At 33.8% G+C, this 26,861-nt stretch overlaps 1 protein-coding gene across 1 annotated transcript; it reads right to left on the bottom strand.

The window, feature by feature from the left end:
• Nucleotides 1–1,059: 1,059 nt before the first annotated feature.
• On the bottom strand, nucleotides 1,060–26,861 carry LOC110022191 (65-kDa microtubule-associated protein 6-like). The gene is made up of 12 exons (XM_020721013.1): nucleotides 26,129–26,861; nucleotides 24,441–24,644; nucleotides 13,451–13,699; nucleotides 5,830–6,045; nucleotides 5,598–5,753; nucleotides 5,106–5,265; nucleotides 4,873–5,024; nucleotides 2,142–2,229; nucleotides 1,990–2,063; nucleotides 1,817–1,891; nucleotides 1,390–1,737; nucleotides 1,060–1,311 (listed from the first exon to the last, which is right to left on the bottom strand). Exons 1-11 carry the CDS (start codon nucleotides 26,210–26,212, stop codon nucleotides 1,393–1,395), a joined length of 1,803 nt encoding a protein of 600 aa, XP_020576672.1. The 5' UTR covers nucleotides 26,213–26,861; the 3' UTR covers nucleotides 1,060–1,311; nucleotides 1,390–1,392.

The raw sequence follows: 26,861 nt of genomic DNA, 5'->3' as shown, positions 1-26,861 counted from the left end.
TCGTTGGAGGTGGAGATGAGCCTCCATCGACGGGAGTGATGGGTCTTGTGAAGGCCATGTATTAGCTTGACCCTTTATTTGAGTTGAGTGTCGAAAGAGGGGAATTTCTCTAGGTCGAGTGTTAAACAGAACATTGTCGAGATTCGACACCATGGATACTCCCTCCATGAACGAATGTAGTGAATTCTTGGGAATAGTGGCGTTGGGGCACATGTTCCTAAGAAGTGCAATACATTCATTTGATAATTGCTACAAGAAGTGGAGCTGATTCCTTACCTCTAGTGGAAGAGGAGTGAGACTTGAAAGCCTTCTGGTAGTGGTATCCTCTGCCTCCCTATTTTCTTCATCTCCCCGCTGTTCCTCTATTGTGAGGAAAATCTGAAAATTTGAAAATGTTAAGGGAGCGAAAAAAATGTGAGTATTTTGCGAGAACTTATTGGTTGAATTCTGATTGAGCTTTCGCTTTTTTCTTCGAAGATTGTTCTTGGTCTTAAGATTTGTGGCGGGTGTACCTTTTGTGTTTATTGTTGGCATGATGTTTTATAACTTCCAACAAAAATAATAAAAATGTTCGAATTTTATTCTGTTTCAAAAACTTCCTTTACTCGTATTTGTGGTTGAGCAGTTACATTGTTATACTTTATTGTTCCATCAACTTATGTTCCCCGAACATTTTAATCGACTGTCGACATCACTCGATCGAATTGAGTTACCTTGAGTGCAGAAACATGGTATTATTCAAACAAAATTAATCACCTCTAATTTTAATGCATCAATAAAATTTACAAATTGATAACAACAACCATTCTATCCGCACACCTCCATTCCCGACGGTTAGATCCCCTCAAGATTCATGCTAGCATTTTTTAGTAAACAATATTTATGCATGAAAATAATTGTTTTACTGTTAAAAATAAGTCATAATTTTTTACTTAAAACAAAAGATTTGGAGTATATAAAAGTTAAACAAGCAAAGTTTAGTCGTTAGATAAATAAATACATAGGAATTGGTGGGTATGTATGTAAATGCCCCCAACCAAAAATCACCATGAAACTCATGACATGCACATATGAGTGCCACAAGGATTATATATACATTAAAACTTAAAATAAAGGTTAACATAACAGAATTTCTAATCAAGTTAGCACTCTGTTGGGATACAATAAATTTCAACAAAACAGATCAATTATCATAAATTCTTACATCCACTCATTAGTTAAATCTTCACAACAAAATACTTCCCTAAAATGTTAAACAATTCAGCACAAAGTTAGAGCTTTATACCTTTCATCTGTTAACTTCTTCTCCTCCTGCAAGGTTTAACCTCACATCACATTCCAAGTAATAACAGCATAAATAGTTGAAATCATTTTATACAAAAAGCTTACAATTTAACCCCGTGGAGGAGACCCAGGTTCAAAGCAACTGATAGAAGCGAAGGAAGAGATTGTGTCCTCTTTGGGTAGAGCGACAAAGTTGAGAGGGGCTGTTGATAACCGTCGCATTTCCTTGAAGTAGCCGTTCTGACGGCCGGAGTACGAGCGAGGAGTGAGGAGCTCCGGTGTTGCGCTGCCTATGGAAATTCTACGAGGACCGGGTGTCATGAAGCCATTCCCGTTCCCATAAGCATGACATCCATTGGGTTTTCTTAAACTGTTGCTCCTCTTTGGGCTGGATTTTGATCCATAGAGTGCTTCTTTCTCTGTAAGAAGTAAATGTTGAAGCTTCTTCTGATCCTGCAGAGAGGAATTTCAATGCTTATATTATTATTATTGTGTAAAGTCTAAAAAGCGTTGTTCGTAGAAGTATATTTACGCGAAAACGCTTTTTTTCGTCTTCCTTTTGTTGCCTTGCGAGCTTATACTCTTCCAATAGAGAGATCAAACGAACCTACATGGATCAAGCGTATAAGATTCAGCAAGTTATTCAGAAGTTTTGAGAGAAATTCAGCAGAATCTGAGGAAAAATGAGAAATAGATTAAACTGACCCCATCATAAAGGAAATGCATGTTCCTTTCATCTTCCCAGGCAATTGTTTTGCTCATCAAATTGTCAATAATGGCTGGAACAAGGAAAAAAAAAATCAGTTTTTGCAGATTTTATGGACGTATGAACAGTAGGATTTCTGGGCCTTAAATACCTGGAATTTTGACTGCTGTAACACGAGCTTTCTCTGCATGTTTTAAGTTCAAGTGGGCACCTTTTCCGGCACTATATCTGTTCTCATCCTGTGTAATTGAAGGTATCAGCCTATTCTTGAACAAGAATGAACTTTAAACAAAGAGATTAGGAAAGCTTCTGTTGGGGTTGGCATACATTGAATTTAAATGAACATTGTTTCGATACAAAACTAACTTTTGGGAGATTAATTTAACTAAATCGCGTCCTTAAACAGTAAAAATTGTGCACTATATTTTCAAATTATTTAACATATGGTAAGATCAGCTCAGAAAGCAAAACCTTGGCTGATAAGATCCATATGAAAGAGAAAATCAGGACTCATAAATGTTGTTGCGAGATCTAAATATATCAGTTAATGTGGTATATCTATAAAGCAATAGGAGAACGATCGACGAAGCAAAAATAGAACGAGCCAAAAACAGTAACACCACAGCGGAACACACAGATTTACGTGGTTCGACAAATTGCCTACATCTACGGAGTTGCAGAGGGTTCTACTACTTGAGGAATTTACACCAGTCGATCACCTCGACTTACAAGAGGAATCTCTCACTTCGCTGCTCTCTTCTTCTCTCTATTTTCTTCTCTCTCTACACCGATATACACCGAAAAATCTTTACACCGAGATATACAGAAGAAGACAAACTTACAAGAGAAATAAACCCAATTTCTTTTCTGCCACAAGTCACCAAGAAGAAGCCAAGAAAAAACAATCTTCTTCTTCTTTCTCCTTCCTTCTTCCTCCGCAAGGAACTACTTCTCCTTGCACTTCTCTCCCACTATCCCGCGGAAACCGAAGAACTCTTCCTCTATTCCGAGGAAACCCAAAGAAGAACTCAAAACGAAAGTTGGCGGTTTTCGCAAAATGGAGGCCGGAGCGGCGGTTTTCGCGAAACCGCAGAGTTGCGATCGCGACCTTTTGCGAACGGGAGCGGGATCGCTATCCGGCGCAGGACTGGGAAGTGGAAGGCGGGAGGCGGGTTTGACCGAGCTCCAACATAACAAATCTCCCACTTGGAGACTGGTACACATGCTACATCTCTTTCCTTGAACTGATATATTCCATGAATCCTCCAACTTGAATCCAACACCAGAAGACCAACTACATCTCTTGCCTTGTCTTCACTCCAGAAGACCAACTGAAGCTGTACACAACTTCAGTTTCTCAAGAGTAACATCCATAGTCAACATATCAGCAGGATCCAAATAGCCTTGCACCTTCATGCTATTTCCTGAATTACTCGTCTCTGCTTACAAGTGCTTACAACTCCCGTTGCATAGACAATATCCTGCCTATGCTAAAAGTCTTTTTCAACAAGTCTAGTTTTATCTCTTATTGTCATCACGCTCAGTCTTCACCCGGTACACACTTGTTGTGTAATGTCTTCTTCCTTGGTGAAAGTTATGTCAACTCCCACTTGCTCGAACTTTCATCTTTCAAGATTTATTCATAGCTCTTTGGTTCTCCATCATCTGTAGGAATGGGTGCCCCGGACCCACTTTCCTCTTCACTTCCATCATCAACAAAACTATAAACTGCTAGCAATAGTGCATCATGTACTTCTTCAGATATCATATTTGCGCTATCATTCTCCATCTTCTTGGGATTCCTATAGTTCTTCTTTATATGGGCCACAATTCCAGCAGGCAAGACTTTGATTTTGATCTCCCTCTATTTGAGTTTCTTTCTTGTCATGTCCCTCTGAAATTAACATTCAGTGCCGAACTCGAACCTGAGATCTCGCCAGAAACTTTCCTGCAAACTTTCACAGTCAAAATTAAATCACGAATATCATCACATTTCAGTTTAGATTTACCTGCAAAACTGCTAACTGTCATCCTCATAGTTTCCCAACTATTTGACAATGATGCCAACAACATCAGCACACGTATCTCATCATCAAAATCAATTTCAACAGACGACAATTAATTTGTGATAGTATTGAAATAATTCAGGTGTTGAGCAATAGAAACACTTTCTGTCATCTTCAAGTTGAATAACTTCTTCATCAATTACATATTGTTATTCGCCGATGATTTTTCATACATACCTGATAAGTCTCCCATGAGATCTGCAGTAGTCCTCTCCTTCACGAAGTTGTGTGTAACGAACCTCGATAGAGTCAATCAAATAACCCCCGGAACTTGTCGATCCAACAAATTTCATTCAGTTTCATTCATCCTTTCAGGTCTTTTCCCCAATAACGGAAGATGAAGTTTCTTTCCATAAAAGTAATCCTCTATCTGCATTCTCCAATAAACAAAATCTGTGCCATCAAATTTCTTGATCCCTGAAACCTTAACTAATTCTGCAACTATCATACTTTCTTAGATCCAAACAAAGCTCTGACCCCAGTTGTTGTTGCGAGATTTAGATATACCAGTTGATGTGGTATATCTATAAAGCAATAAGAGAACGATCGACGAAGCAAAAATAGAACGAAAAAAATTCACACAAAAAATAGTAACACCACAGCGCAACACACAGATTTACGTGATTCGGCAAATTGCCTACGTCGAACGGGTGCGGGAGGCGGGTTCGACCGGGCTCCAGCATAACAATAAAAACATCATATGGCAGAACTCAATTAAAAAAAAACTGTTTCAAAAAACTTGACAAAACTTCTCATGTTTAAAAAGTGAAATCAATAAAGTCATCAATGTAGTCTCATTAGGAAAGAAAATATTACTTGGTTATACTCTTCAAGCCACCTTTCTTCAGCACAAGCTGCCTCCCATTTACTTACTCGGTCTATAATATCCTTCCTGATATAGGATTCCTCCCTTGCTTTAATAATTTGAGATTCAATATTGGCTAACAGTTCTGAAGGATCCACAAGAGCTAACCACAGAAAGAGTGAAGAGGTTTAATATTCTAATAAAATAGGAACCCTTCACCAGAAAAGGAAAATAAGATGCATACCGGAATCAATCAAAGCACACAATTTGTCAGATGCGGTGCTCATATCGGGTTCGATATGTGCTTGCCGACACACTTCCTCCAGTTCTAATCTTTTCTTTAAGACGAGTTCTTTCATTTTGCTGGCTTTCAACTTTGTTAATCGGCCAACTTCAGCTTCAATCTGTCAAACATGAGAAAAAATGTTGCCTTTACTAGATGTTCATAACACAAGTTGTTTAAAGGAATGGGTGAAGTGTCAAAATAATCTCCTGATTATTTAAATGGGTTCATTTTAGTCTGAGAGTCTATAAAAGTGTTAATTAGTCCCTAGAATCTTTTAATATGAGCTAAAATAGTGCCCATAAAGAACTAATTTTGCCCTGATTAAAAGAGTGTGAGAACTAAATTTGCACTTTTATAGACTTTGAGACTAAAATAGACCCTTACAAAAAAGTTGGTAGATCGTCTTGACACTTTCTCTTTAAAGAAGAGAATAAGATTCTATGGACAAACCTCCTTCACAGTGTCAATTGATAGAACACCGGAGTTTGTCACGTCCTCCTCTCGTGACCCAAAAATGCATGAAATGTTCTCAAAAATTTTGCGCTCTTCTTCCGGCGAATCCAATAGGTTCCATAGTTCAGTTAAAGATTCAAGGACTTGAGACACCTGAAATTATGTAATAATAAGAACTACAACATCATCTAGCAAAAAATAAAAAATGTAGAGCTATTAATATTATTACCGTTTGAATTCGTTTTCTCTTCTCTGTTTTTAATTTCTGAATCATTTGTGAAAGTCCTTCCAATGTGCTATCACTAATATTTGTAGATTGGCCTAAACCGGGCTCGTGCAAGCTTGGATGAACCTCATTCAATGTCTTGACAAAATCATTGCCAAGCACACTACATAATGAATGCACTTCATTTACACTTTCGAGGACCTTGTGAACACGCTTTGACTGGAAAAACAAGAGCAATGTTAGAAGGTATTATATTTCCAAAAATGAAACTAATATTTACAAAGTGAGCTATCTCATCCAAAGTAAAACATGCTGGTTGAGAAACTTGGGAATTTTTTGAACCAATTATCCAAAAATTGAATTATGCCATCAAATAACTCATTAAAAGATTGAAATTACTCTTGCGTTAAAGAAATAATAATAATAATGATGTGAGAATAAAAAAATACCAGCCACATTATTACTTGACAGCGAAAAAACAAATGATACTTTGGGAGATCTACAGTTGTTTTTATGTTACTTGTGATAAAAGGTGAAGACTTCAAGAGAGGCTCAGCTTAATAAGTGGCTCGTGAACTGAGCTCGATGAGCCAACAAGCTAATCTCAAACTAGTCCCGACTCAACCCATTAGCCCGTAAGCCGGCTCGTTTAAAAAAATATTAACTGAAAATATACTCAAAATATATTAAATTTGAAATTTTTATTTTTAAAGTAATAAAAATTGTTAAAAAAATAATATTTTGTATTTTATATTTAGTAATTTCTTATTATTTATCTTTTAATTACTCATTTTATTTGTCATTTTAGTATAATATTATCTTAAATTAATATCATTTTCTCTCTTTTTTACTAAACTAGCCAGCTCGTGAGCTTGCTAGAACTCATAGAGATAAGCTCGAACTCGATAAAATTAAACAAGCTCAAGCTAAAGCCGAGGGTGCCTCGAGCTCGACTCAACTCGCATACACCCCTAGACAGAACTTTGATATACGATACAAGAAGCATGCACAGTTAATTGTTGTATGCCAAATGTCATCATTATCATTATCATTATCATTATTATTGTCTAACTCGGGTATTTTAGGCTAGTTTTATGAATTTCTCTTCCTCAGTGAATGCGATTAAATTGTACATGGATAATTAAATTGCAAGTTGAGCTGGCTCTAACTCGTAGACTTAAGCTCAAGCTTGAGCTCGAACTCAATAAAATTAATTAAGCTCAAGTTGAGCTCACGCCGCGCGTGGCTCGAGCTACACTTGACTCGTTTACACTCCTAGATCGAAATTTGACATATGGTACAAGAAGCATGCACAATTATTTGTTGTATGCCATATGTCATCATTATCATTATCTAGCACATATATTTGAGGCCACTTCTAAGAATTCTCTCTTCCTCAATGAATTCGATTAAATTGTACATGTATGATTGAAGTGAAAATTCTAAAACTTGGCCAATACAATCTCCACAATAATGTCATATCACATGACATTATTAACACATATCCACGTTAATAAAATTTTTCTAAAACTCACGAAAGTATATCTTTTGAACTTTATCATAAGATTTTTCTAAATAAAAAAAAAAATCATATATAACTCATCCTTACCCTCTATGCACTTCTCCATCAAACCTCTCAATAAATGTATTGCTTCCATAGAGACTTGCCGCATGAATCCAAATTGATTTGGAGAAATTTGTATCTTGTCATAACCTATGTTTAATTACTCTCTACCATAACTTTAAATGACATATTAACTTAATTCATCTATAATTTGCACACTCTTGTGCATATCTTTATTCATAAAAATAGGAACTGATACTTTGTCAACTCATCAGACATCTATTTAATTTTTAAAATAATATAAATTTTAATATAGCTAATAACACTCTAAATCTCAATAGATATCTCATACGAACCTAAATTTTTTCATGCATGCAGATTCTCCAAAGCTAATTTTAACTTGATCTTTTGGTACCAATCTATAAATAAATTTTCAAAATCCTTTGTGCCTCGTAACTACACTTCCTTTTACACAAGGAATTTCCAGACTTTTGCAAAATTCCATGTCAATCTACATAATGCAATTAGCTATTTAACATATATCATATTTAAGTCATAAAATTTCCAATTTGCCTTTCTTTAAGATCAAATCTAGCAAGATAAATCTTTTGATTATTTTTTCTTGTATACTTCTAAGATATTTAAGACTACTTTTCTAGTTTATTAATCAAACTTTATTTTGAAATCACCATCGAATTTTAGCAACAACATTTTTCTAACATTTCAAGTAAAAAAAAAATCTATTCATGATTAAGTAATTCACCATTTAAAAGTAATAATGTGTTTTTCTTGTTTCTTTAAATATTTGTTTAATTTCAAAGATAAGTTATTATAAATCTCGTATTGCTTCAACAGCCAAAATGAATCCTCTCATAAACCATAAAAATTACAATGAAAACTAATACTTGTCTCTTTTCCTCATATATGCATTTTTAGGAGCCCTACATTTTTCTTCACAAACTTAAATTTATGCATTTTTCAGAGCCCTACCTTTTTCTTCACAAACTTAAATTTATAATTTTTAAGAACAATCATATTAAGAATACCATCATAATGATTAATTTAATATAACTAATATTTAATCAACTCAGAAGTCAACCATTAAATTTCTACTATATAACCACTATTATCTCTATTCCATTCATCCTCATAGCATATACCCTACAATCTTCCTTAACATTTTATAATTTATTATCTTTTAATTTAATTTTACCATCATATCTAAATTATCACATGCACTATTTTATATATAAGAAAAAAATAGATTTTTTATTATTGTAATTTTTCATCATTATTAAGTATATTAACATTTATTGTATTATTATTTTCTCTTATTTTTTCATATAACATCATGTTTGAACTAAGAAAATATGCATTTTTAGGAGCCCTACATTTTTCTTCACAAACTTAAATTTATGCATTTTTCAGAGCCCTACCTTTTTCTTCACAAACTTAAATTTATAATTTTTAAGAACAATCATATTAAGAATACCATCATAATGATTAATTTAATATAACTAATATTTAATCAACTCAGAAGTCAACCATTAAATTTCTACTATATAACCACTATTATCTCTATTCCATTCATCCTCATAGCATATACCCTACAATCTTCCTTAACATTTTATAATTTATTATCTTTTAATTTAATTTTACCATCATATCTAAATTATCACATGCACTATTTTATATATAAGAAAAAAATAGATTTTTTATTATTGTAATTTTTCATCATTATTAAGTATATTAACATTTATTGTATTATTATTTTCTCTTATTTTTTCATATAACATCATGTTTGAACTAAGAAAATATGTATTCATTTAATCCGCATGATATGTCCTAGAATTCTCATGATCTTCCCTAAACACCTGTTCTTCAATGCTGCACACCTTGAGCTACTAATCTGCACTGGCCTGCTCTCTTCTATCCCTTTGATTACAACCCATTTGTGCTCTATTGGCTTCTGCCCTACAAATTTAGGGATCTTTCTTTCGGGAGATCCCTCCAGGAGATCCTTGTCTCCATCATCTACCACTAAGTAACCAAATCTCTTCTATTTCTCATAAATATTTTACACTAAAAAAACAATTTAATAAAGATGAAGTCATTTATAATAATCTCCATAATCTAATATGGCATTGGAGCCTATCAATCATTTAAGCCTTCCTCCTCACATCAACATTGCACTTGATCACAATGTCCACCTCCATGATCTCCTTTATTCTCCAAAGGCAACAATAGCACTGTCAAAAAAGCTCATTGTTCACAAACAACTCATATTTGGATTGTTAAGTATCTCGTGTTTGAATCGTTCCTTAATTAAGCGAACCGAACACAAAAAAACATTTTGTTCAATCGTATTCAACTCATTTTAGTTTGAAATAAGAAAACTATATATATTATTTATATAAATATGTTTACACTTTTAAAAACAATTTAATAAAGATGGACTCTTTTATAATAACCTCTATATTCTAATATGGCATGTAATCCTTTCTCCTCAAACCTACATTGCATATGATCAGAATGTCCACCTCCATGATCTCCTTTATTCTCCAAAGCCAATGATAGTGCTGCCAAAAAAGCACATTATTTGCAAACAACTCATGTTTGAATCGTTTGTTAAGTGAACCGAACACAAAAAACCTTTTGGTCGACCCTATTCAACTCATTTTAGCTCAAAATAAGAGAACTATTATATAAATTTATATCTAAGTTTAAATCACTACAGCTCATCTGATCACGTGGTTGTGCACTTTTTATTGCATAGAAATAGCGCATGTTCGAATACAACACCCCATATCTATTTTTTTAATTAATTTAAATGAGTCAATTTTGAACTGAACATGAACAAGAATATGTAAATTAAGTCGAACACGAACACGTTGTTCCTAAGCAATTCCAAGCACGAGCCAATTTCAAACAAAATTAATATTGAATGACCTGGGCATGAGCCAAGCCCGAGCTTGCTCAAGCTTGGCTCATTTACAGTCCTAGGCAACAAGGCTTGAGAATTTTCTACTCACAATGTCTATTGACTCGCCTTGACAATGCTATTCATTAACACTTTTGATACATTTATTCGAGGATCTTATCTATATATTCTATGATACAAATCTCATTGATTACTCTTTACAACTAATCCACACTACTCCACAAATTAACCATGCTCAGCAGAATTCAAGTTGGAATCAAAGAGAATATAGCCAACCCTTCTCAAATTTCAATACAGTCACTCAACAAAGAAAAAAACGATACTAACTCTCTTAAATGATCAAGTTAATGCTTCAAACAAAAGAAACAAAATACCATAAAATTGCTCACTTTAAAATTTCTTCAAAAAGATATGATTAATTGATCAAGATAATGCTTGGGAAAAAAACAAATTTTGAGAGTTTTTCTCTTTCTTTCTCCTTGTATGCCATATTTTTTCTCTCATTTATAAATTCTTCAAATATATATGACTAGTTAATCATGATAATACTTTATGATTTTCTTCTCTTTCCTTCCCCTTGTCTTACATCTTCTCTCTCGCCTCAATTTATTCTTAACTTCTTCACAAAAATTCAAGATTTCCTTGTATTGTCATGTCAGTTAAGCTTTCATAAATCAAATTAAATAACCGACAACTCAATGCAAAGCTATATAACATATGCAAAATCATATAAACCATTTTCAAGTCTTCATGATTGATAACAATCTCATCATGTAATTCATTCATGAATATTTTTGTCAATACCTAACAAATCACCTAACTCATTTTCATTCTTTCACACAATAAGCTTCAAACCTACCTAACCATATGGTTCATGAATGATATCAAGTCAATACTTCGCATTTCTCCCCTTGACTCATTAATTTAAAAAAAATTAAATCACTTTGTAAATACTCTAAGCTCCCATACCATTGAAATATACAATCTCTTCGGGCTTTAAATGTTGCCTAAGTTGAATGTATCTATGAGTACATGTGTAAATAAATGTTACACTCTTAAGTGGCACCACCAAACTGGATCATCAGCATGCCATTGAATTTTAGTATCCTTGAATTAGCCGTTTCCTCATTTGAAAATTGTAGAGATACAACCTAGCCTGGAACAAGATTATGCTATAAAATAGTGATCCTCCAAAGCTCTCCCACAATTTAAATTTCTATTTATCTCAAAACCGTTCCCTAGAACCTAAACCACTTTTGCTTTTGTAAATTTCATGTTTCACAAAAGTTTTAAGAATTCATCGCATCAACACTAGATTTACACTCATCAATATAGTGTCCACCAAGCCTATTTGCCTTTGAAGCAATTAAAACAATCTTAAAAATCATAAGGGCTTTAGCATCGCTAGAGAGCATACATCATGCAACTTTGAGAGCACATAATTATATAATATTATTGCACAAAATTAACACTTATTTAACTCAATCCAACAAAATAAACACTACCATATGTCCCCAACTTCATAGCATCAAAACTTGCACTTATGCACACAACTATGTTTCCCATTTAAATAGAACAACTAAAACTTAGCTCATATGTGACAAACATCTCCAATAAAACGTAGGTGACTTGAATAAATGCAAAATCAATTACTTTTCGCACCTGTCTCCACTAATCACCAAAAGAGCATGGGCACCATCATAACCAAGCCAATCCACAACTACACTTGACTCCAATAGAATATAAATTACTTGAAAGCGTCTCTAACAGAATGCGCATGACATGAACAAGCTAAATCTATAATCCACTGCTCTTTGCACTCGCTTATCTCAATCACCAAAAAAGTATTGTCAATGCAAGAACAAAACCAATCTACAACTACACTTGTATCTACCAATTTTTCCTTGTGATTGTCATTTGCACGCCATCTTCTTTTCAAACCGTAATAATCTCTTTTATGTGCCATTTCTTCTTAAAATAAAAACATTTAATATCCTTGGAACTTGCTGTGAGAATTCATGATTAAAAGAAGTAACCATTGCTCATATAATCTTACCGTAACCAACAATAAATCTTCAATTGATTTATTTTCACCCTTAAGTCTAATAATTAGCTCCTTTGAAATAAATACATTCAAAGCATCCTCAGAGCTTATTGTATCATGTCCATATAAAATGATTATTCGATAGTATTTATAACAAACTAGTGCACAATATCAACAAAGCTTGATCATCATAAAAAATCACTTTACTAATTCTGAAATCTCAAATAAAGAAATTAAACTCATATATATGTGATTTAATAAGTGCATTGGCAGACATGGATAGTAAGTAGAGTCTCCATTTTTAATAAATTTATTTTTTAGACATGTTTAGTCATGTACACAGCTCTAGCTTAAGCCATAAACTTTTTACAATTGTTTCCTCATAGAACTTTGTTAACAGTTCAGCAGCCAAACACAATCAAATCGTGGAAAGAGCCTTCTCATTGATCTTTGTCTTCTCCTCTTTACTAGTGGTTTCAAGAATTTTCGTATGTAGATGTAACATGAGCGTCATCATTAGTCACAATCAAATTAGAATGCCACTCTTAGTTTTCTAAAACTCGAAACTCTTATAAACCATCGAACTTCTCAATTGTGAACTTCATGACTGTCATATTCCTCGGAACCATTCGCTTTGATAAGAAAATGGGTACATCTAGCATTATGCTATAGAAATATCAAAAATAAAAAGTACAATGAAACACAAAATAACTACAAAAAGGATTTACAATCATAAAAAAATAACATCAAAATTTTCATGGTTATGCTTAGTAAGCTTATATCAGCAGAAGAGGAGAAAATCTACTTTGCTAACAAAAAGTCACAATCATGTCATGCAATAAAAGAATACTGCATACCCTACTCAAAACTCGCAGCCTCACACATTGAAAAAAAAAGCCTAAATCTCTCAATATAAATCATCTAACTCATTTCCAAGCTTTCACATAAAAAGTTTGAAACATATCTCCTCGTATGAGTCATGCAAGATAGAGTCAATACGTAACAATTTTAGATGGCCACAAAAAAATGCTTAGGGTTTTAAAGGATGGTGACTAAAAAAACACCAAATGCATACCTTCTCCTTCTGAAGGGAGCGAAGCTGTGCTTGATAGTCATTCAACATCCTTATTGAGAAATCATCATTTTCCACTTTACCATTATTAATTTGAAGATTGCATCCATTAATCTCTCCAATGATCTTTTCAATCTCTGACTTTATTTCAGAAATTTTTTTTGCTCTTTCATCCTTCTTCAACCTTAGGTCCTCCACCATTTGCGAGATAAAAGCAACTTGCCTTCTTAGTGATCCTAGACTCCTGTCCGTCTGCAAAATGTAGTCCAGAAAGACATAAAATGCTGCAACATTCTGAAACATCAATTTTAGGTAACAATTTGATTGAAGATAATATACAAATATGAAATTTAAAAATACCATTCAACAAAAGCTGAACCATAACAAGCAAGAAATCCACAACTGCCAAAGAATTAACCCATGTATTTCAAATTGAGCTCATTCAAAATTATGCATGACAATGTAAATAGATACCACAGCTTGTCACCAGAATAATTTAAACTACACCTTTCATGATAAAGTCTTTAGCTAGAAGCAAGTGGAAAAAAAGAAACTGTTTATCAAAAACCCGGCCAAATAAGAAAGCCATATTTACATTAACAGCAGCTTTACTTTAAAAATAAGTTAAAGTTTATTCATTAGTGGATCTTTTGAATTATTGGGTAAATATTGTTATTAGTTAGTGATCGTACTTAATTTTTGAATTTTTCATCACATCATTCATTCCCAACTTGATAATTCCCAACTAGATTTATGAACTAATAGAAGATCCGAGGATTGTTGCCTTAGAGACTGTCAATATCACGGGCACTAAGTTCAACAGTCCATATTCCAATTCCTACAAACCAGTTTGGAAGAACCAACCAAAATTCAACCGAATCAATAAAATTCAGGTGTGGGAAACCAATAACAGGGAAACGACCAATCCAAACATAGCGAATTGGAACCACCAGGGAAATAGTGACCCGAGATAGACCAACACACCTGAATTTGCTTCCAATGCCCAGACTAAGGAGAAAAGATTATCTTTGGAGGAGATAATGTTACAGATAGTCAACCAGTTAAAAAGCTGAGCTATAGCCATGAGAAAACTAGAGAATCAAATTGTGCAGTTAGCTAATGCGATTGGTAATAGACCTCAGGGAATGCTCCTTAGTATCACTGAAGTTAAACCAAGAAATCAAAATGTGGAATAAGCCATCAGTGCAAAGACTGAGATGGAATGCGAAGATACCCTCAAGATAGAGAGCAAACCAATAAGTCAGATACTGAGCCAGCAAGCCTTCTTGAAAAACTGACTCCATACTTAAAGAAGACCTGCCTCACCTCCTAGGACAAGACAATAGAGACCACCATCACCCTTTCCTTAGACCCAGAAGCATGGGAAGGGCCAACAGATGTCCCAATACTCTAGAGGTTGTCAATAAACTCACTATTAATGTCTCCTATGCTAAAGCCTTAGAATGAATGCTGAGTGACATGGGGTTCGTGAAGGATGTATTGGACAAAAAAGAAACTAGAAGCTGGTGAAATAATTGCCTAAGGAGTGTCGTAATTCTGCAGAAGCAATTGCACAAAAAACTGAAAGACCCAATTAGCTTCACATTTCCTAGAGCCATAGAAAAGAGAATTAGTATGATAGCTTTATGTGACTTGAGAGCTAAAATGAAATAGGCGTGTACACAAGGAGGAAAAAAATTATTGAGTGGGTGGAAGATAACTTGCAAGAACAGAATCGCTCAAACCAAAACCCAAGTCAACATTCACCTAAAATTTTGGGTAAGGAGCCTAGTATTCATGAGTTATCCTCTTTCTCTTCTGATGCAAGCAACGAGAAAATCTGCATAGTATGTACTTTATAGGGAGCTATCCTCATCCCACAGAGTCCTCATATCTAACATTGATGGTGTGCAGAATTCTAAATCCATTCGCGAAGCTCTTGAAAATTCAAAAAGCAAAGCAAAGGAAGAGGAAATTCAAACACTACAACATGACATATGAATTCTTACAAAATTCCTTCAGGATAAAAAGACAGTTGGATATAAGTGAGTGCTCAACATCAAATACAAAGCTGATGGGATTATTGAGAGATTTTAATTCATACTTGTTACAAAATGTTTCACACAAGCCTACGGGATTAACTATCACGAGACCTTCGCATTGCCAAACTGAATACAATCAGAGTTCTCCTTTCGATAACAGTTAACAAGAATTGGGGACTGCACCAATTTGACATAAAAAAAAATGTCTTCCTAAATGGGGACATGGAAGAAGTGTACATGAAAATACCAGCAAGACTTACAAAATAATTCCAACAAACACCTAGAATGCAAACTTAGGAAATCGCTCTATGGGTCTACGCACTCACCAAGGGCATGGTTTGAATAGTTTGTTAAAACTATGAAATCCAGTGAATATTCTCAAAATCAAGATGAACACACATTATTTATAAAACACACTCGTGGAAATAAGATTACTGCACTGATTATATATGTGGATGATATGATTCTCACTGGTGATGATGGAAGAAAAATTATTAAAATAAATTAAAAAAAAAATTTCGCTAAGTTTGAAATCAATGACCTAAGAAATATAGATATTTTCTAGGTATGGAGGTAGCAAGATCTGAGAAAGACATTGTTATATCACAAAAAAAAAAAACATCATAGAACTACTAAAGGAAACAGAGAATATTGAATGAAAACCTGCTGATACTCCAATGGAACCAAACATGGGCTCTAGCAGGGAATAAGAAAGTATATGTGGATAAGAGAAACTACCAAAAATTGGTAGAAAAAACTCATTTATCTGTCATACACTAGGTCAAATATTGCATACTTTGTCGAAATAGTGAGCAAACATATGAATAACCTAACTAAAGAGCATTTAGAGATGGTATACAAAATTCAAAGGTTTCTTAAAAAGAATCCTAGTTATGGATTGGTTTTCTAGAAAATGGAAAATCGGGAGGAGGTCTACATTGATGCTAGTTGGGGTGGGGAACTAACTGACAGAAGGTCCACTACAGATTATTGCTCAAATGTATGGAGAAATCTAGTTACATGAAGAAGTAAGAAGCAAGTTATCGTTTCTAGAAGTAGTGCAGAAGCAGAGTACAGAGCAACGGCTTTGAGAATCTATTAAGGAAGTTGAATTCTGAAATCGTTTAAGGAACTGAGATGCACCTTCAATAGACATATACAAATGTTTTGAGACGATCAAACAACTATTAGTACTGTTGAGAATCTAGTGCAACATGACAGGACCACGCATATTAAAGTTAATAGAAACTTAATCTCAGAAAAGGCTAATTTGAGAAGTATACAACTAAGCTACATCACGACACATCAACAAATTGTGGATACCTTCACCAAACTTCTTCATCGAAGCACCTTCTCAGAATTCAATTCCAAGTGTGATCTCTGCAAAAACTATGACCCAACTTGAAGGGGAGTATGAAAAACTGCAAAAATTCTGAAGGAAATTTGAGAAAATCTTGGAGGATTTGATTGAGACAACTTAGAAAACTCTGGATTATTTATTCCCTTCATCCCAATGTTATTTTATTTTTTTATCTCAGAATATTTCCTTTCCTAATTTAGGATAAATATGTTCGATAAGTTTGTAAATTAGGAGATTGTTTCCCATATATATATATATATATATGTATGTATATATACCCTAATAGTATCAAGAGAATTATTACTCCAAACCTATTCTCAACAAACACTATATTTCACATATCACCTTTTAATATAATCAATTTCATCAATCCTCTCTAAATACAAGGATTAACTTGCAGCAGATAGAGATGAGTGATGTACAATTTTGTATCATTTTTCTTTGATGACATGGCATGAAGTATGTAGAAATAAAGATTATCACACATAAACGGGCATCGGGTATTCTTATAAATTCTAAACAAGAGTACATGAATCCAAATGGCGACACTTGGCTCCTTTTATGATTGCCACATGACACAAATTTCAAATTGGACTTAAATATATTTAATAACTAACTATTACATCACAAATGACATAATTTAAACTTTAAAAGTCCTGATTATTTTATTAATGCTAAATTACTAGATCACAAGTCATTAGTTTTAAATTTGAATTCAAATTTAATTGTATTAACACTTAAATTCATTAAGAGATATTTAATAATTAATTTATTTTATTAAATATCTAACTACATGATATAAAAATAGCTTTAAATTAAAAATTTTTGTTATATCATGAACTATTTTAATTTATATGATGACACCTTTACATTGCAGCACCAAGCTTCATTTTTTTTTCATCCTCCATTGCAATGAAGAGGCAATGAATAGTATTAAACTAAAACTGAAAATTTCAAATATCCTAAAATATGGCGAGTGTAAAACCTGGATTATTTGCAACAGTTCAACCCTCCTCATTATAATAAGTTTTCTTTTTATATATCAGCTATATTTTAGTATCAGAACATATTTTCAACTGCTTGCTAATATTTTCAACTTAAGGTAAACTTCTCCAAAATCAATCTCTAGCCAAACTTCCGGTCACCTTCTATAAAACATCAAATATGTCTAAGAATCATCCCTGGTTTTCCTAAAAAAACTGATGAAGGGAGGAAGCGGCAATGAGTTCAGTTAAACCTCCTACTGAAGAGAAACCTCATTTCAGGTATGATCAATTAAAAGCTTTAAAACCACATTGAAAAAAAAAAAACTGCATTTTTCATCTGAATGACGATAGAACTTTCAACCTAGCTCTATAAAGGTTTTCCAAAGGCATTTTGTTTCAAAAACTCTTTCAAGTTTTAATATTTTCGATTCTTTTCTTTTTTCATTTTTTTGAAGAGACATCAGCCATTCGATTTCTCTGAATGCCTTTTGAAAAGAAATCTCAATATTTTCATTCAAGTGTATTTCTAGAAAAGAGCGTGCCCTCCCTCCTCTCCACCATTTTTTTTTTCCCAGAAAGATGCTTAGCTCTTTGTGTATAATATTGTAATTGCCACTCTTTATAATGCATTTCTCTTCATGTGTAACTTACTCGAACTTACATTTCATGTAGCTTTGAAAAACTGTTTTTGATTATGATGAAAAAGAGAAGTTTTATCTTAGTTCTAAAGAAGTTTTGATACATAAATCTTTTTGCATTTTTTATTTATCCTGTTCATAAATCTCATCTTAGCTTTAAAGAGTTTCCATTTTCTCAAATAAATTTGGAAATGTGCAAAGCATATCTCTACCATTTTTTTTTCATTTTTTATTTTTTTTTTGGTTTATCTCTGTACTCAATTTAGTCGAGCGCAGTAGCTTTTACTATTTATCATGCATTTCTCACGATATATAGCTTACTCAAAAAAGTTCTTGCACTTTATGTCTAGCTTTACATGCCGCTCAATTCTTATGTATTTACATATCCAACACCTAAACTTCAACTTTTACATAGATGGCACCTTATTTATGCATGCAAATGTGTATTTAACTTTTTATAAGTTAAAGTGGTTGTATTTGTTAACTGATCGATAAGAATTGGATGGTATAAATGTAAAAAAGTAAAGTTTCGATGTTAGATATATAAATGCATTGGATTTAGGTGTCTGGTATGTAAATGCCCACTCTTTTTATACATAAATTATAGAGAACCATGGATACATAAATTATAGAGAACCATGGAGTTTTATATGTTTTTTTTTCTGTTTAATTGGAATAACAAGCACATGTTACACGTTTATAACATTATTGTCTGTTAAGAAAACCGCTGCGAAAGAGTCTGTTTTTTTATTTCTACACGGAATAAATTACATGATTCGAGAAAACCTAAACAAAAAATAAAAAATTAAACACAAAAACACAATCAAAGCAACAAGAAAAACACAGGAATTTTACGTGAAAAAATCAGAGAATAGAAAAAAACCACAGAGCCATATCATCACAAATTTCACTATGTAATTCAGAAAGTTTTACAAAGGACTCACACAAGTTTTTTCTCCACACTCGCACGAAGGAACTTATGGAACTTGCACCAACAATCTTACCTCTTAGATCCAACGTAAAAATCACACCGAATCAACAAAATCCACCTCTTTGATACTCCTCATCTTCACCGGGATGCTTTTCAAAGAATACAAAAAAAAAAAAAAGAAACAACAAAACTCAACAAAAAGGATTGATATTAGGATAAAAATTGTAATCTCGTCACTAATTGTTCCGGGCACCTAGGTGCTCCGACTTGGCACCTAGGCGCCAAGTTCTCGGGTAGCAGGCGCCCCAGCTCCAAAAGTGAGTGCCTAAGCGCCCAGAATGGGAGCAGGATTTCGACCTGCTAGGTTTGGGAGCACCCAATGGGCCCTAGATAAGAGCACTGTCAGCGAGAAAGCCAGACTACCTGCTGCTTATGGGTCATCCAATTAGACTCCACACCTAACATTGTCCTCAGTTTCATCTAGCTAATATTTGTTCATTCTAAGATAAATAAAGATTTGGAATATCATCCGGAAATGACATCCATTTATATAGATAATATCCCACCTAAATGATGAAGCTAAGGGAATTAAGATTTCCTATAGTTTTTAATGCAATTAGAAATGAACTACTAAAGAGATGTTGTGGGTGTCACTAACAAAATTATTTATTTTTTTTTAAATGATGAGCTATAAAATAAATTGGCAATTATGTTCGCATGATTCATCTTCTACTAATTTATCCTTTAAACATAGATTATAATCACTACACAATATGTATATAGACAACTAAAATTTTACTTGTGATCACGTGCATTTCATTATACTCAGCATAAGCTGCATGCACTCAGATAGATTATGTTATATCTACCATAAATCATTATATAAGCCTTATATATGAATGTTGCATACTTTTTATGATTTTGAGCATTATATATATATATATATATATATATATATGATGTCCCATCAAGAAATTTTAATCATCAGGCACAAACCCCAATGTATTTTGAGCAAAACATATTCTAAATTCAAAGTCATGATCATTCAACCACAATTTTAACAAGTTTATAGCTAAATTGACCGACTTAACAAGAACAAAATGATGCAATCTAATATATGTCCAAATAAGCCCATATTAAACACTTAAAGTATAGTCAAAGATTTACATACAAAAATTGGAAGACCAAACAATTCCAAGATTGGGCATGTTCATAGTAAAATCGAGCGGCACGATGAGAGGTATCTAAAAGCCTAAGACCATTAGATTTTAATGTCATTAAGGCACTCAAAAATTAAAAAAATTACATATCTTCAAGGGAACTAATGTGGACCGTACGATAGAGTATTTTGGGAGGTTTGTGAATTTTACCAAAATGCCTCTCAAAAACTATAGATAGACTATCATTCTTCACTTGTGGGGAGGATGAAAAAAAGAGTGAGTTGACTACAAAATCTTAACACTTGAAGATTCAGTAGTTTCGTCTACAACCAAAGTTAGTCACAGACCACCGAAGTGCAACGTCGGACACCAAAGGTCATTGTTGACCACCACCACCAATAATTTGTTACAACCAACTACGACCATTATAATACTCAATTAAAACTTTTGTAGCCATCTATTATTAATGTAGCCACTTACATCATCAAGTAATCCCATCTTCACTAATATAGAAGAATGGTGAATCTTTATACATTAATTTTTCTAGTGGATTGTTTTTAACTTAGTCAGACCTTGTGATTTTTTTCTTTAAAATATTTGATTATCCCTTACATCTCTGCTTGTGTTTTTGTTGGAAAAATATACTGAGCTAAGACATAAATTTTCTCTGACGTTGAGAATTTTCTAGCATGTCGTAATTTGGCGCCATTAGTGGGAAACAAATCTCTTAATGAAAATCTAAGTACTCATTTAAATGGCTAATAAATGTAATACACATAATGATGGAGTCTCCCGCTCCAATACCCATCATTCCAGAGGACAATCCCGAAGCCAGAGATGCCAAGCCTCTTCTTCTTTTCCCCCTAGTATGCATCATCCCATTGTTGAAGGTGCCTCCATCTTGCCCCTGGAAGATTGTGTGCAGAGAATAGAGGAATCTCAAAATGAGATTTTTCAACTTCGACGAGAAGCTAGACCACTAGTATTAGCACAAATCGGTCGGATTCATCTACCCCGAGATCAATCATCAATCAAGAATGACCAGCTACAAAATGATTGTTCAAAGTCCCCACTTACATGACTTCCTTTTCAAATATGCTAAGATGTTGACCTCCTAGACACTGGTGTTCTACACGCCCCCCTTGTGCAGTTGGACCAAATCACAAACCTCAACACGCAAGGAGAAAACGACTCAACCCAATTCATGTAATTTGTGAAGAGCTATGACACTAGTTCATGAAGAGTTCCCATAAGAGGCAGAAGTCATTTTCTTAGCAATTGTAGTTCCCATAAGTCTTCTTCTTTGGCCAATATAATCCTCCGATAACCTGTTCCAACACGATTCAAGCTTCCATATATCAACTCTTATGTCGAGGTATCTTATCCATATAATAACCTGTTCCAACACGATTCAAGCTTATATCAACTCTTATGTCGAGGTATCTTATCCATATGAATACATTGACCATTATAAAACCATCATGCATATACAACAAGCCTCTGATGCACTCCTCTACAATTTTTTTTTTGTTACTCTCAAAGCTCAAGCGCGTACTTGATTCTATTCACTTTTGTTAAGTGTGGAGTTTGATTGAAACAACCATGAGCAGCAGGTAGGCTAGCTTTCTCACAGACAGTGCACCCGATGACTTGGTATCGGGCTATGGGTGCTCAAGCGCCCGCTGGGTGTTCCCAGACCGAGCAAGTGGAAATCTTGAGCCCATTCTAAGCTCTAAGGCGCTCACTTTTGGCACAGGGTTTCAGCTACCTAGGAGCTTGGCGCCCAAGCGTCCATAACAGTTAGTGACGGGATTACAGTTTTTAATCTCGATTTCAAGCCATTTTTGTTGAGCTTTGCAATTTCGTTCTTCTATATCCTTTGACAAACAACCCAGTGAATTTGAGGAGTGTCGAAGAAATGAATTTCAGTGATTCGACGTGATTTTTGCGTCGAATCTAAAATGGAAGATTGTTGGTGCAAGTTCTGTAAGTTTCTTCGTGTGAGTGTGAAGAAGAAACCTATGCGAGTTATTTGTAAAATCTTCTAAATTACATAGTGAAATTTGAAGTGGTGTGGCTCCGCAGTTTTTTCCCGTTCTCGAGTTTTTTCACAGAATTTTCCTGTGTTTTTTATGGTTGCTTTGATTGTGCTTCTGTATTTAATTTTTGTTGTCATGATTTTCTCGAATCTTGTGATCCTATTCCGCGAAGAAATAAAAAAGAAGACTTTCACAACAGTGTTCTTTAAAAACTGGTATCCGAGCCGGGTGGGGTTCGATTTAAGTGGGGGCAATGGTCGAAGAAGCAAGGTTTAAGATGAAGAAGTTCAATGGGACAAACTTCGCATTCTAGAAGAAGCAGGTGGAGGATTTGTTGTATCAGAAAAAGTTATACTTGTCACTACAAGGAATTAAAGAAGCCGTATCTCAGCTAGAGCATGATTGATCCAACAGAGATTTTATTTGACCTCATCCATACGGGTTAATGTCGCCGAGCAATACTCCGACGAGCAACCTTGAATAGATTAACAATCCTAGGTAAATTTCTCTTGAATTTTTTTTTATAAATGTTAATGTCATCGAATAACACTCTGAAAATAACCTCAAATAAATCAAACATTCTAGATGGATGTGTATCTATACAAGTTAATATCCATGAATAATGTTGTGACAAATAACAGTAGATTAATAACATTCTGAAATATAAAGAAAAGATCAAATCTATCATCCAATTAGCGTCATATAAAAACTTTAACATATACATACAATAAAAGAATAGCGGACAAGCATCAAATGAGTTGAAGCTACCTACCATTCAGCATGATGTCAACAATGAACTGAACACGTGACAATACAAGGATAAACATGTTAAAAAAGGAAAGAATTATAAATAACGGAAGAAAAGAGGTTGTCGCCTACCACCAATGTTCGTCGTTGGCCACCAAAGGTCGTTGTCGACTGCCGCCAGTAATTTTTTATGGACAAATACAAGCATTATAACAACCAATTATAACTTTTATAACCAACTACTATTAATGTAACTGCCACAATCATATTGCAATCTCATCTCTAATATAGGAGAAGAATGAACATATGTGTTTTAAATTTTTTATGGATTACTTTTAAATGGGTCAGACTCAGTGATTTTTTCCCTTTTCAGAGTTTGTCTACGTAAAAAATCTCGTTGTCTCTTACATCTCGGTTTATGTGTGTGTTGGAAAATTATGAAATAAGACAAGATTCCTCTATCGTTGAGAATTTTCTAGAACGCAATTATATATATATATATATATATATATATATAATATGTTTTATGCTATAATTTGTATGTTCTACTTTAACACTTCATAATAATTCTTGCAATATGTTAAATACTTTTGAGAAAATTTGACCTGATTTGATCTAACTATAAAATATTAGTTACTTTTGAAAAAATACTAGTGTAAAAAAGGGTTATTGATTATAATTATATTTAAAAATGATTACACTATCTAAAAAAAATTAACAAAGACAACTAATTTATCTGTAAATTAACTAATAATATTAAATTATTTTTCTTGAATATTCAGTATTCAGCAAAGAAAGCCAAGTGCACAAAAATATTGAGCTAGTGAGGCAACACACACTAAATTATTCTTCAAAGAAAGCTAATATTTATTGTATTTATGACATTTTCCTCCTACAAATGCAAGATACGTGACTAGTATGATAACTACATTAACCTTCAATGAGCAATTGTTATTACAAAAGATTACACTAAAAGGTAGAATTGCAAGCCACGATGAATCTTTGTTAGAATAAATTATCAAATGCACAAAATCATTTGAAACAAATTAAAATCATACTAATGCTGTATGTCATGGTGACAAAATCATACTTGAAATTGAAGGTTATGCTCCCCTAAAGATCCCATGAGAGCAGCCATCTCAGCTTCTTTGGTTAACAGGGATTGCCGGAGAAAGGATCGCGTGTTACGGGCCTCGTCAACCTTCCTCTGGTACAATTGCAAGCACTCCATCTCTAGTTCCAGCATCATTTTATCCTTCTCTACTTCATCCTCGCCAATATCTGTCCATATTTGCTGCTCTCAGGCAATGTATACAAGAAAACAGAAGCACATGAGCATTTCGAAATAATTAATTGAGTATATTTTAGAAGTTCGTACAAAAAATTATATCTTATGTTCCAATAAAACAATTTCCAGGGATTCTTATGTGATTATAAAGAACAAACAAGCCTTTTCATCAAATTGCAAGAGCATTGAAAATAAATCTGACAAGGAAACAAGATTTCTAGATGCATTCAAGCAATATAAGTTTTTTTCTTCACTTTAAACGAACATAGCGAGAAAAAAAAAGCAGAAACTTCATCAAAATAGACTCATACAGGATAAAAGAATGGAATATTTATATACATGCTACTCAATTTCTATATATTTACATATCTAACACCAAAAATTCAATTTTTACGTACATATAACGTTGCCTATGCATGAAAGTTGTATTTTACTATTCAAAAGTTAAAATGAAGGTATTTTTAATGTGATATGAAAGATTTGGCTGGTATAATGTAAAAAATCAATGTTTAGGTGTTAAATATGTAACATAGGAATTTCTCTTCCAAACAAGGTTACTACTTACTATGGTTCACATGACATGGCATTTCAAGCAAATGATAAAAGAAAATCAAAAGCAAAAAATCAGTCCAAAATCTTAGCAATAGATCGCACAAAAAAAATATAATATTGAACTGAAACGTAGCAAGACAAAGCAAATATTTACGCCAAAGGTATCCTACCAGAGAAAACAAATAATATTACACCAAATCATCTAAATCAAACAATACATAATAAAAAACAGTTTTTTTTCTTCTAAATGCTCCAATAAAGTTGAAAAAAGTAGGAAGACTTCCATAAACACCACTCAATTCCTATTTATTTACATATCTAACACCAAAACTTCATTTTTTACATACTTACCACCTTATTCATAAAAAGGTTCATTTGGCTTTTTAAAAGTTAAAATGGTGGTATTTTTTATGTGCTATTAAAGATTTGGGTGGTGTAAAGGTTAAAAGTAAAGGCAAAAAAAAAAACAAAAATTGGGTGTTCGATATGTAAATTTGTATGAATTAGGTGGCATGTAGGTAAAAGCTTGTGTTAAAGATTTGGGTGGTGTAAAGGTTAAAAAAACAAAAATTGGGTGTTCGATATGTAAATTCGTATGAATTAGGTGGCATGTAGGTAAAAGCTTGTGTCAAATGCTGTTACAACCTTGAATCAAATGCTCCCCAACCAAAATGAAATATAAATGCATGAACAGTGATCAACTCGTTTAAATAAAACACCCATATTGTAATAGTATGGATCAGAAGCAATCATATGCCAAATTATAAACCAAAAAAGCAACAAAATTATCAAATCATCAAAATCAAAAAACGCATCCGTGCAAAAAAGTATGGAGCCGTCAGCCGCTCTGTGATTTCTAAAAAAGTTTCCAGAAACAGTGCAAGCTCATCCATGAAATCAAGCAGATAAGAGAAAAATAAAGAGGAAACTTAAAAGACCTCTAGCTCACTAAGCAAGGCTCCGCAGGTCGTCTGCATGTTGAGGTTGGTGAGGCTTAACCTCGCAGCCTCCGCTCCAACCATTTCCCTCAACCTTTCCACCTTCCTCCCTCAATCTTCACTTCAGTGAGCAGTACAGAGCAGTGCAGAGACTGTCTTAGAGCGAACGAGAGAGAGAAAGAAAGAGACTAGCTTTCCTCCTTCCTCAGTCGACGGGAGAGTGTAAAAGCAAAAACCCTAGAAGCACGCTCAGAGCTCGCTAGAGTAAAGAAAGACGGGACGAGGTAAACAAAAGGTAAAAGAAGGTTGAAACATAGATCTGTGAGATAATGGCATCATTTTCATTCTACCATGGCGGGCTTCTTTCTCCACTCCTGTACCCTAGGGTTTCTAAGGAAAATGAATTCTACGGAAAGCAGGACAGCGAAGCAGAGAAGACACCATTAGAGAAGCCCATCAGAGTGCTTCAAAAGAAAAAATAAAGAGGAAGAGTAGATGAAAGCAGCAAGTTTCAAGAGCCTGAGTAGACAAAGGTTGAAAGTGAAAAAAATGAACAGAGAAGTGGTCAGTGGAGATTCCCGGCGGTGCATTCAGAGAACGGCGAAGGAGACGACATTGTTGGAAAGATGCAAGACAAAGATAGAATATTTATGATGTAGAACATAAAAAAGGTATTTTGCAAGGATTTCGAAAACAGAAGAAAAAGATGTATCTTTCTTTTATCGATTTCTTA

This window comes from Phalaenopsis equestris, unplaced genomic scaffold (assembly GCF_001263595.1).
Source record: "Phalaenopsis equestris unplaced genomic scaffold, ASM126359v1 Scaffold000174, whole genome shotgun sequence".
In the NCBI taxonomy this organism is placed as follows: Eukaryota; Viridiplantae; Streptophyta; class Magnoliopsida; order Asparagales; family Orchidaceae; genus Phalaenopsis; species Phalaenopsis equestris.
Note: the sequence above shows the minus strand (reverse complement) of the source record. Positions and strands in the feature narration are given on the sequence as shown.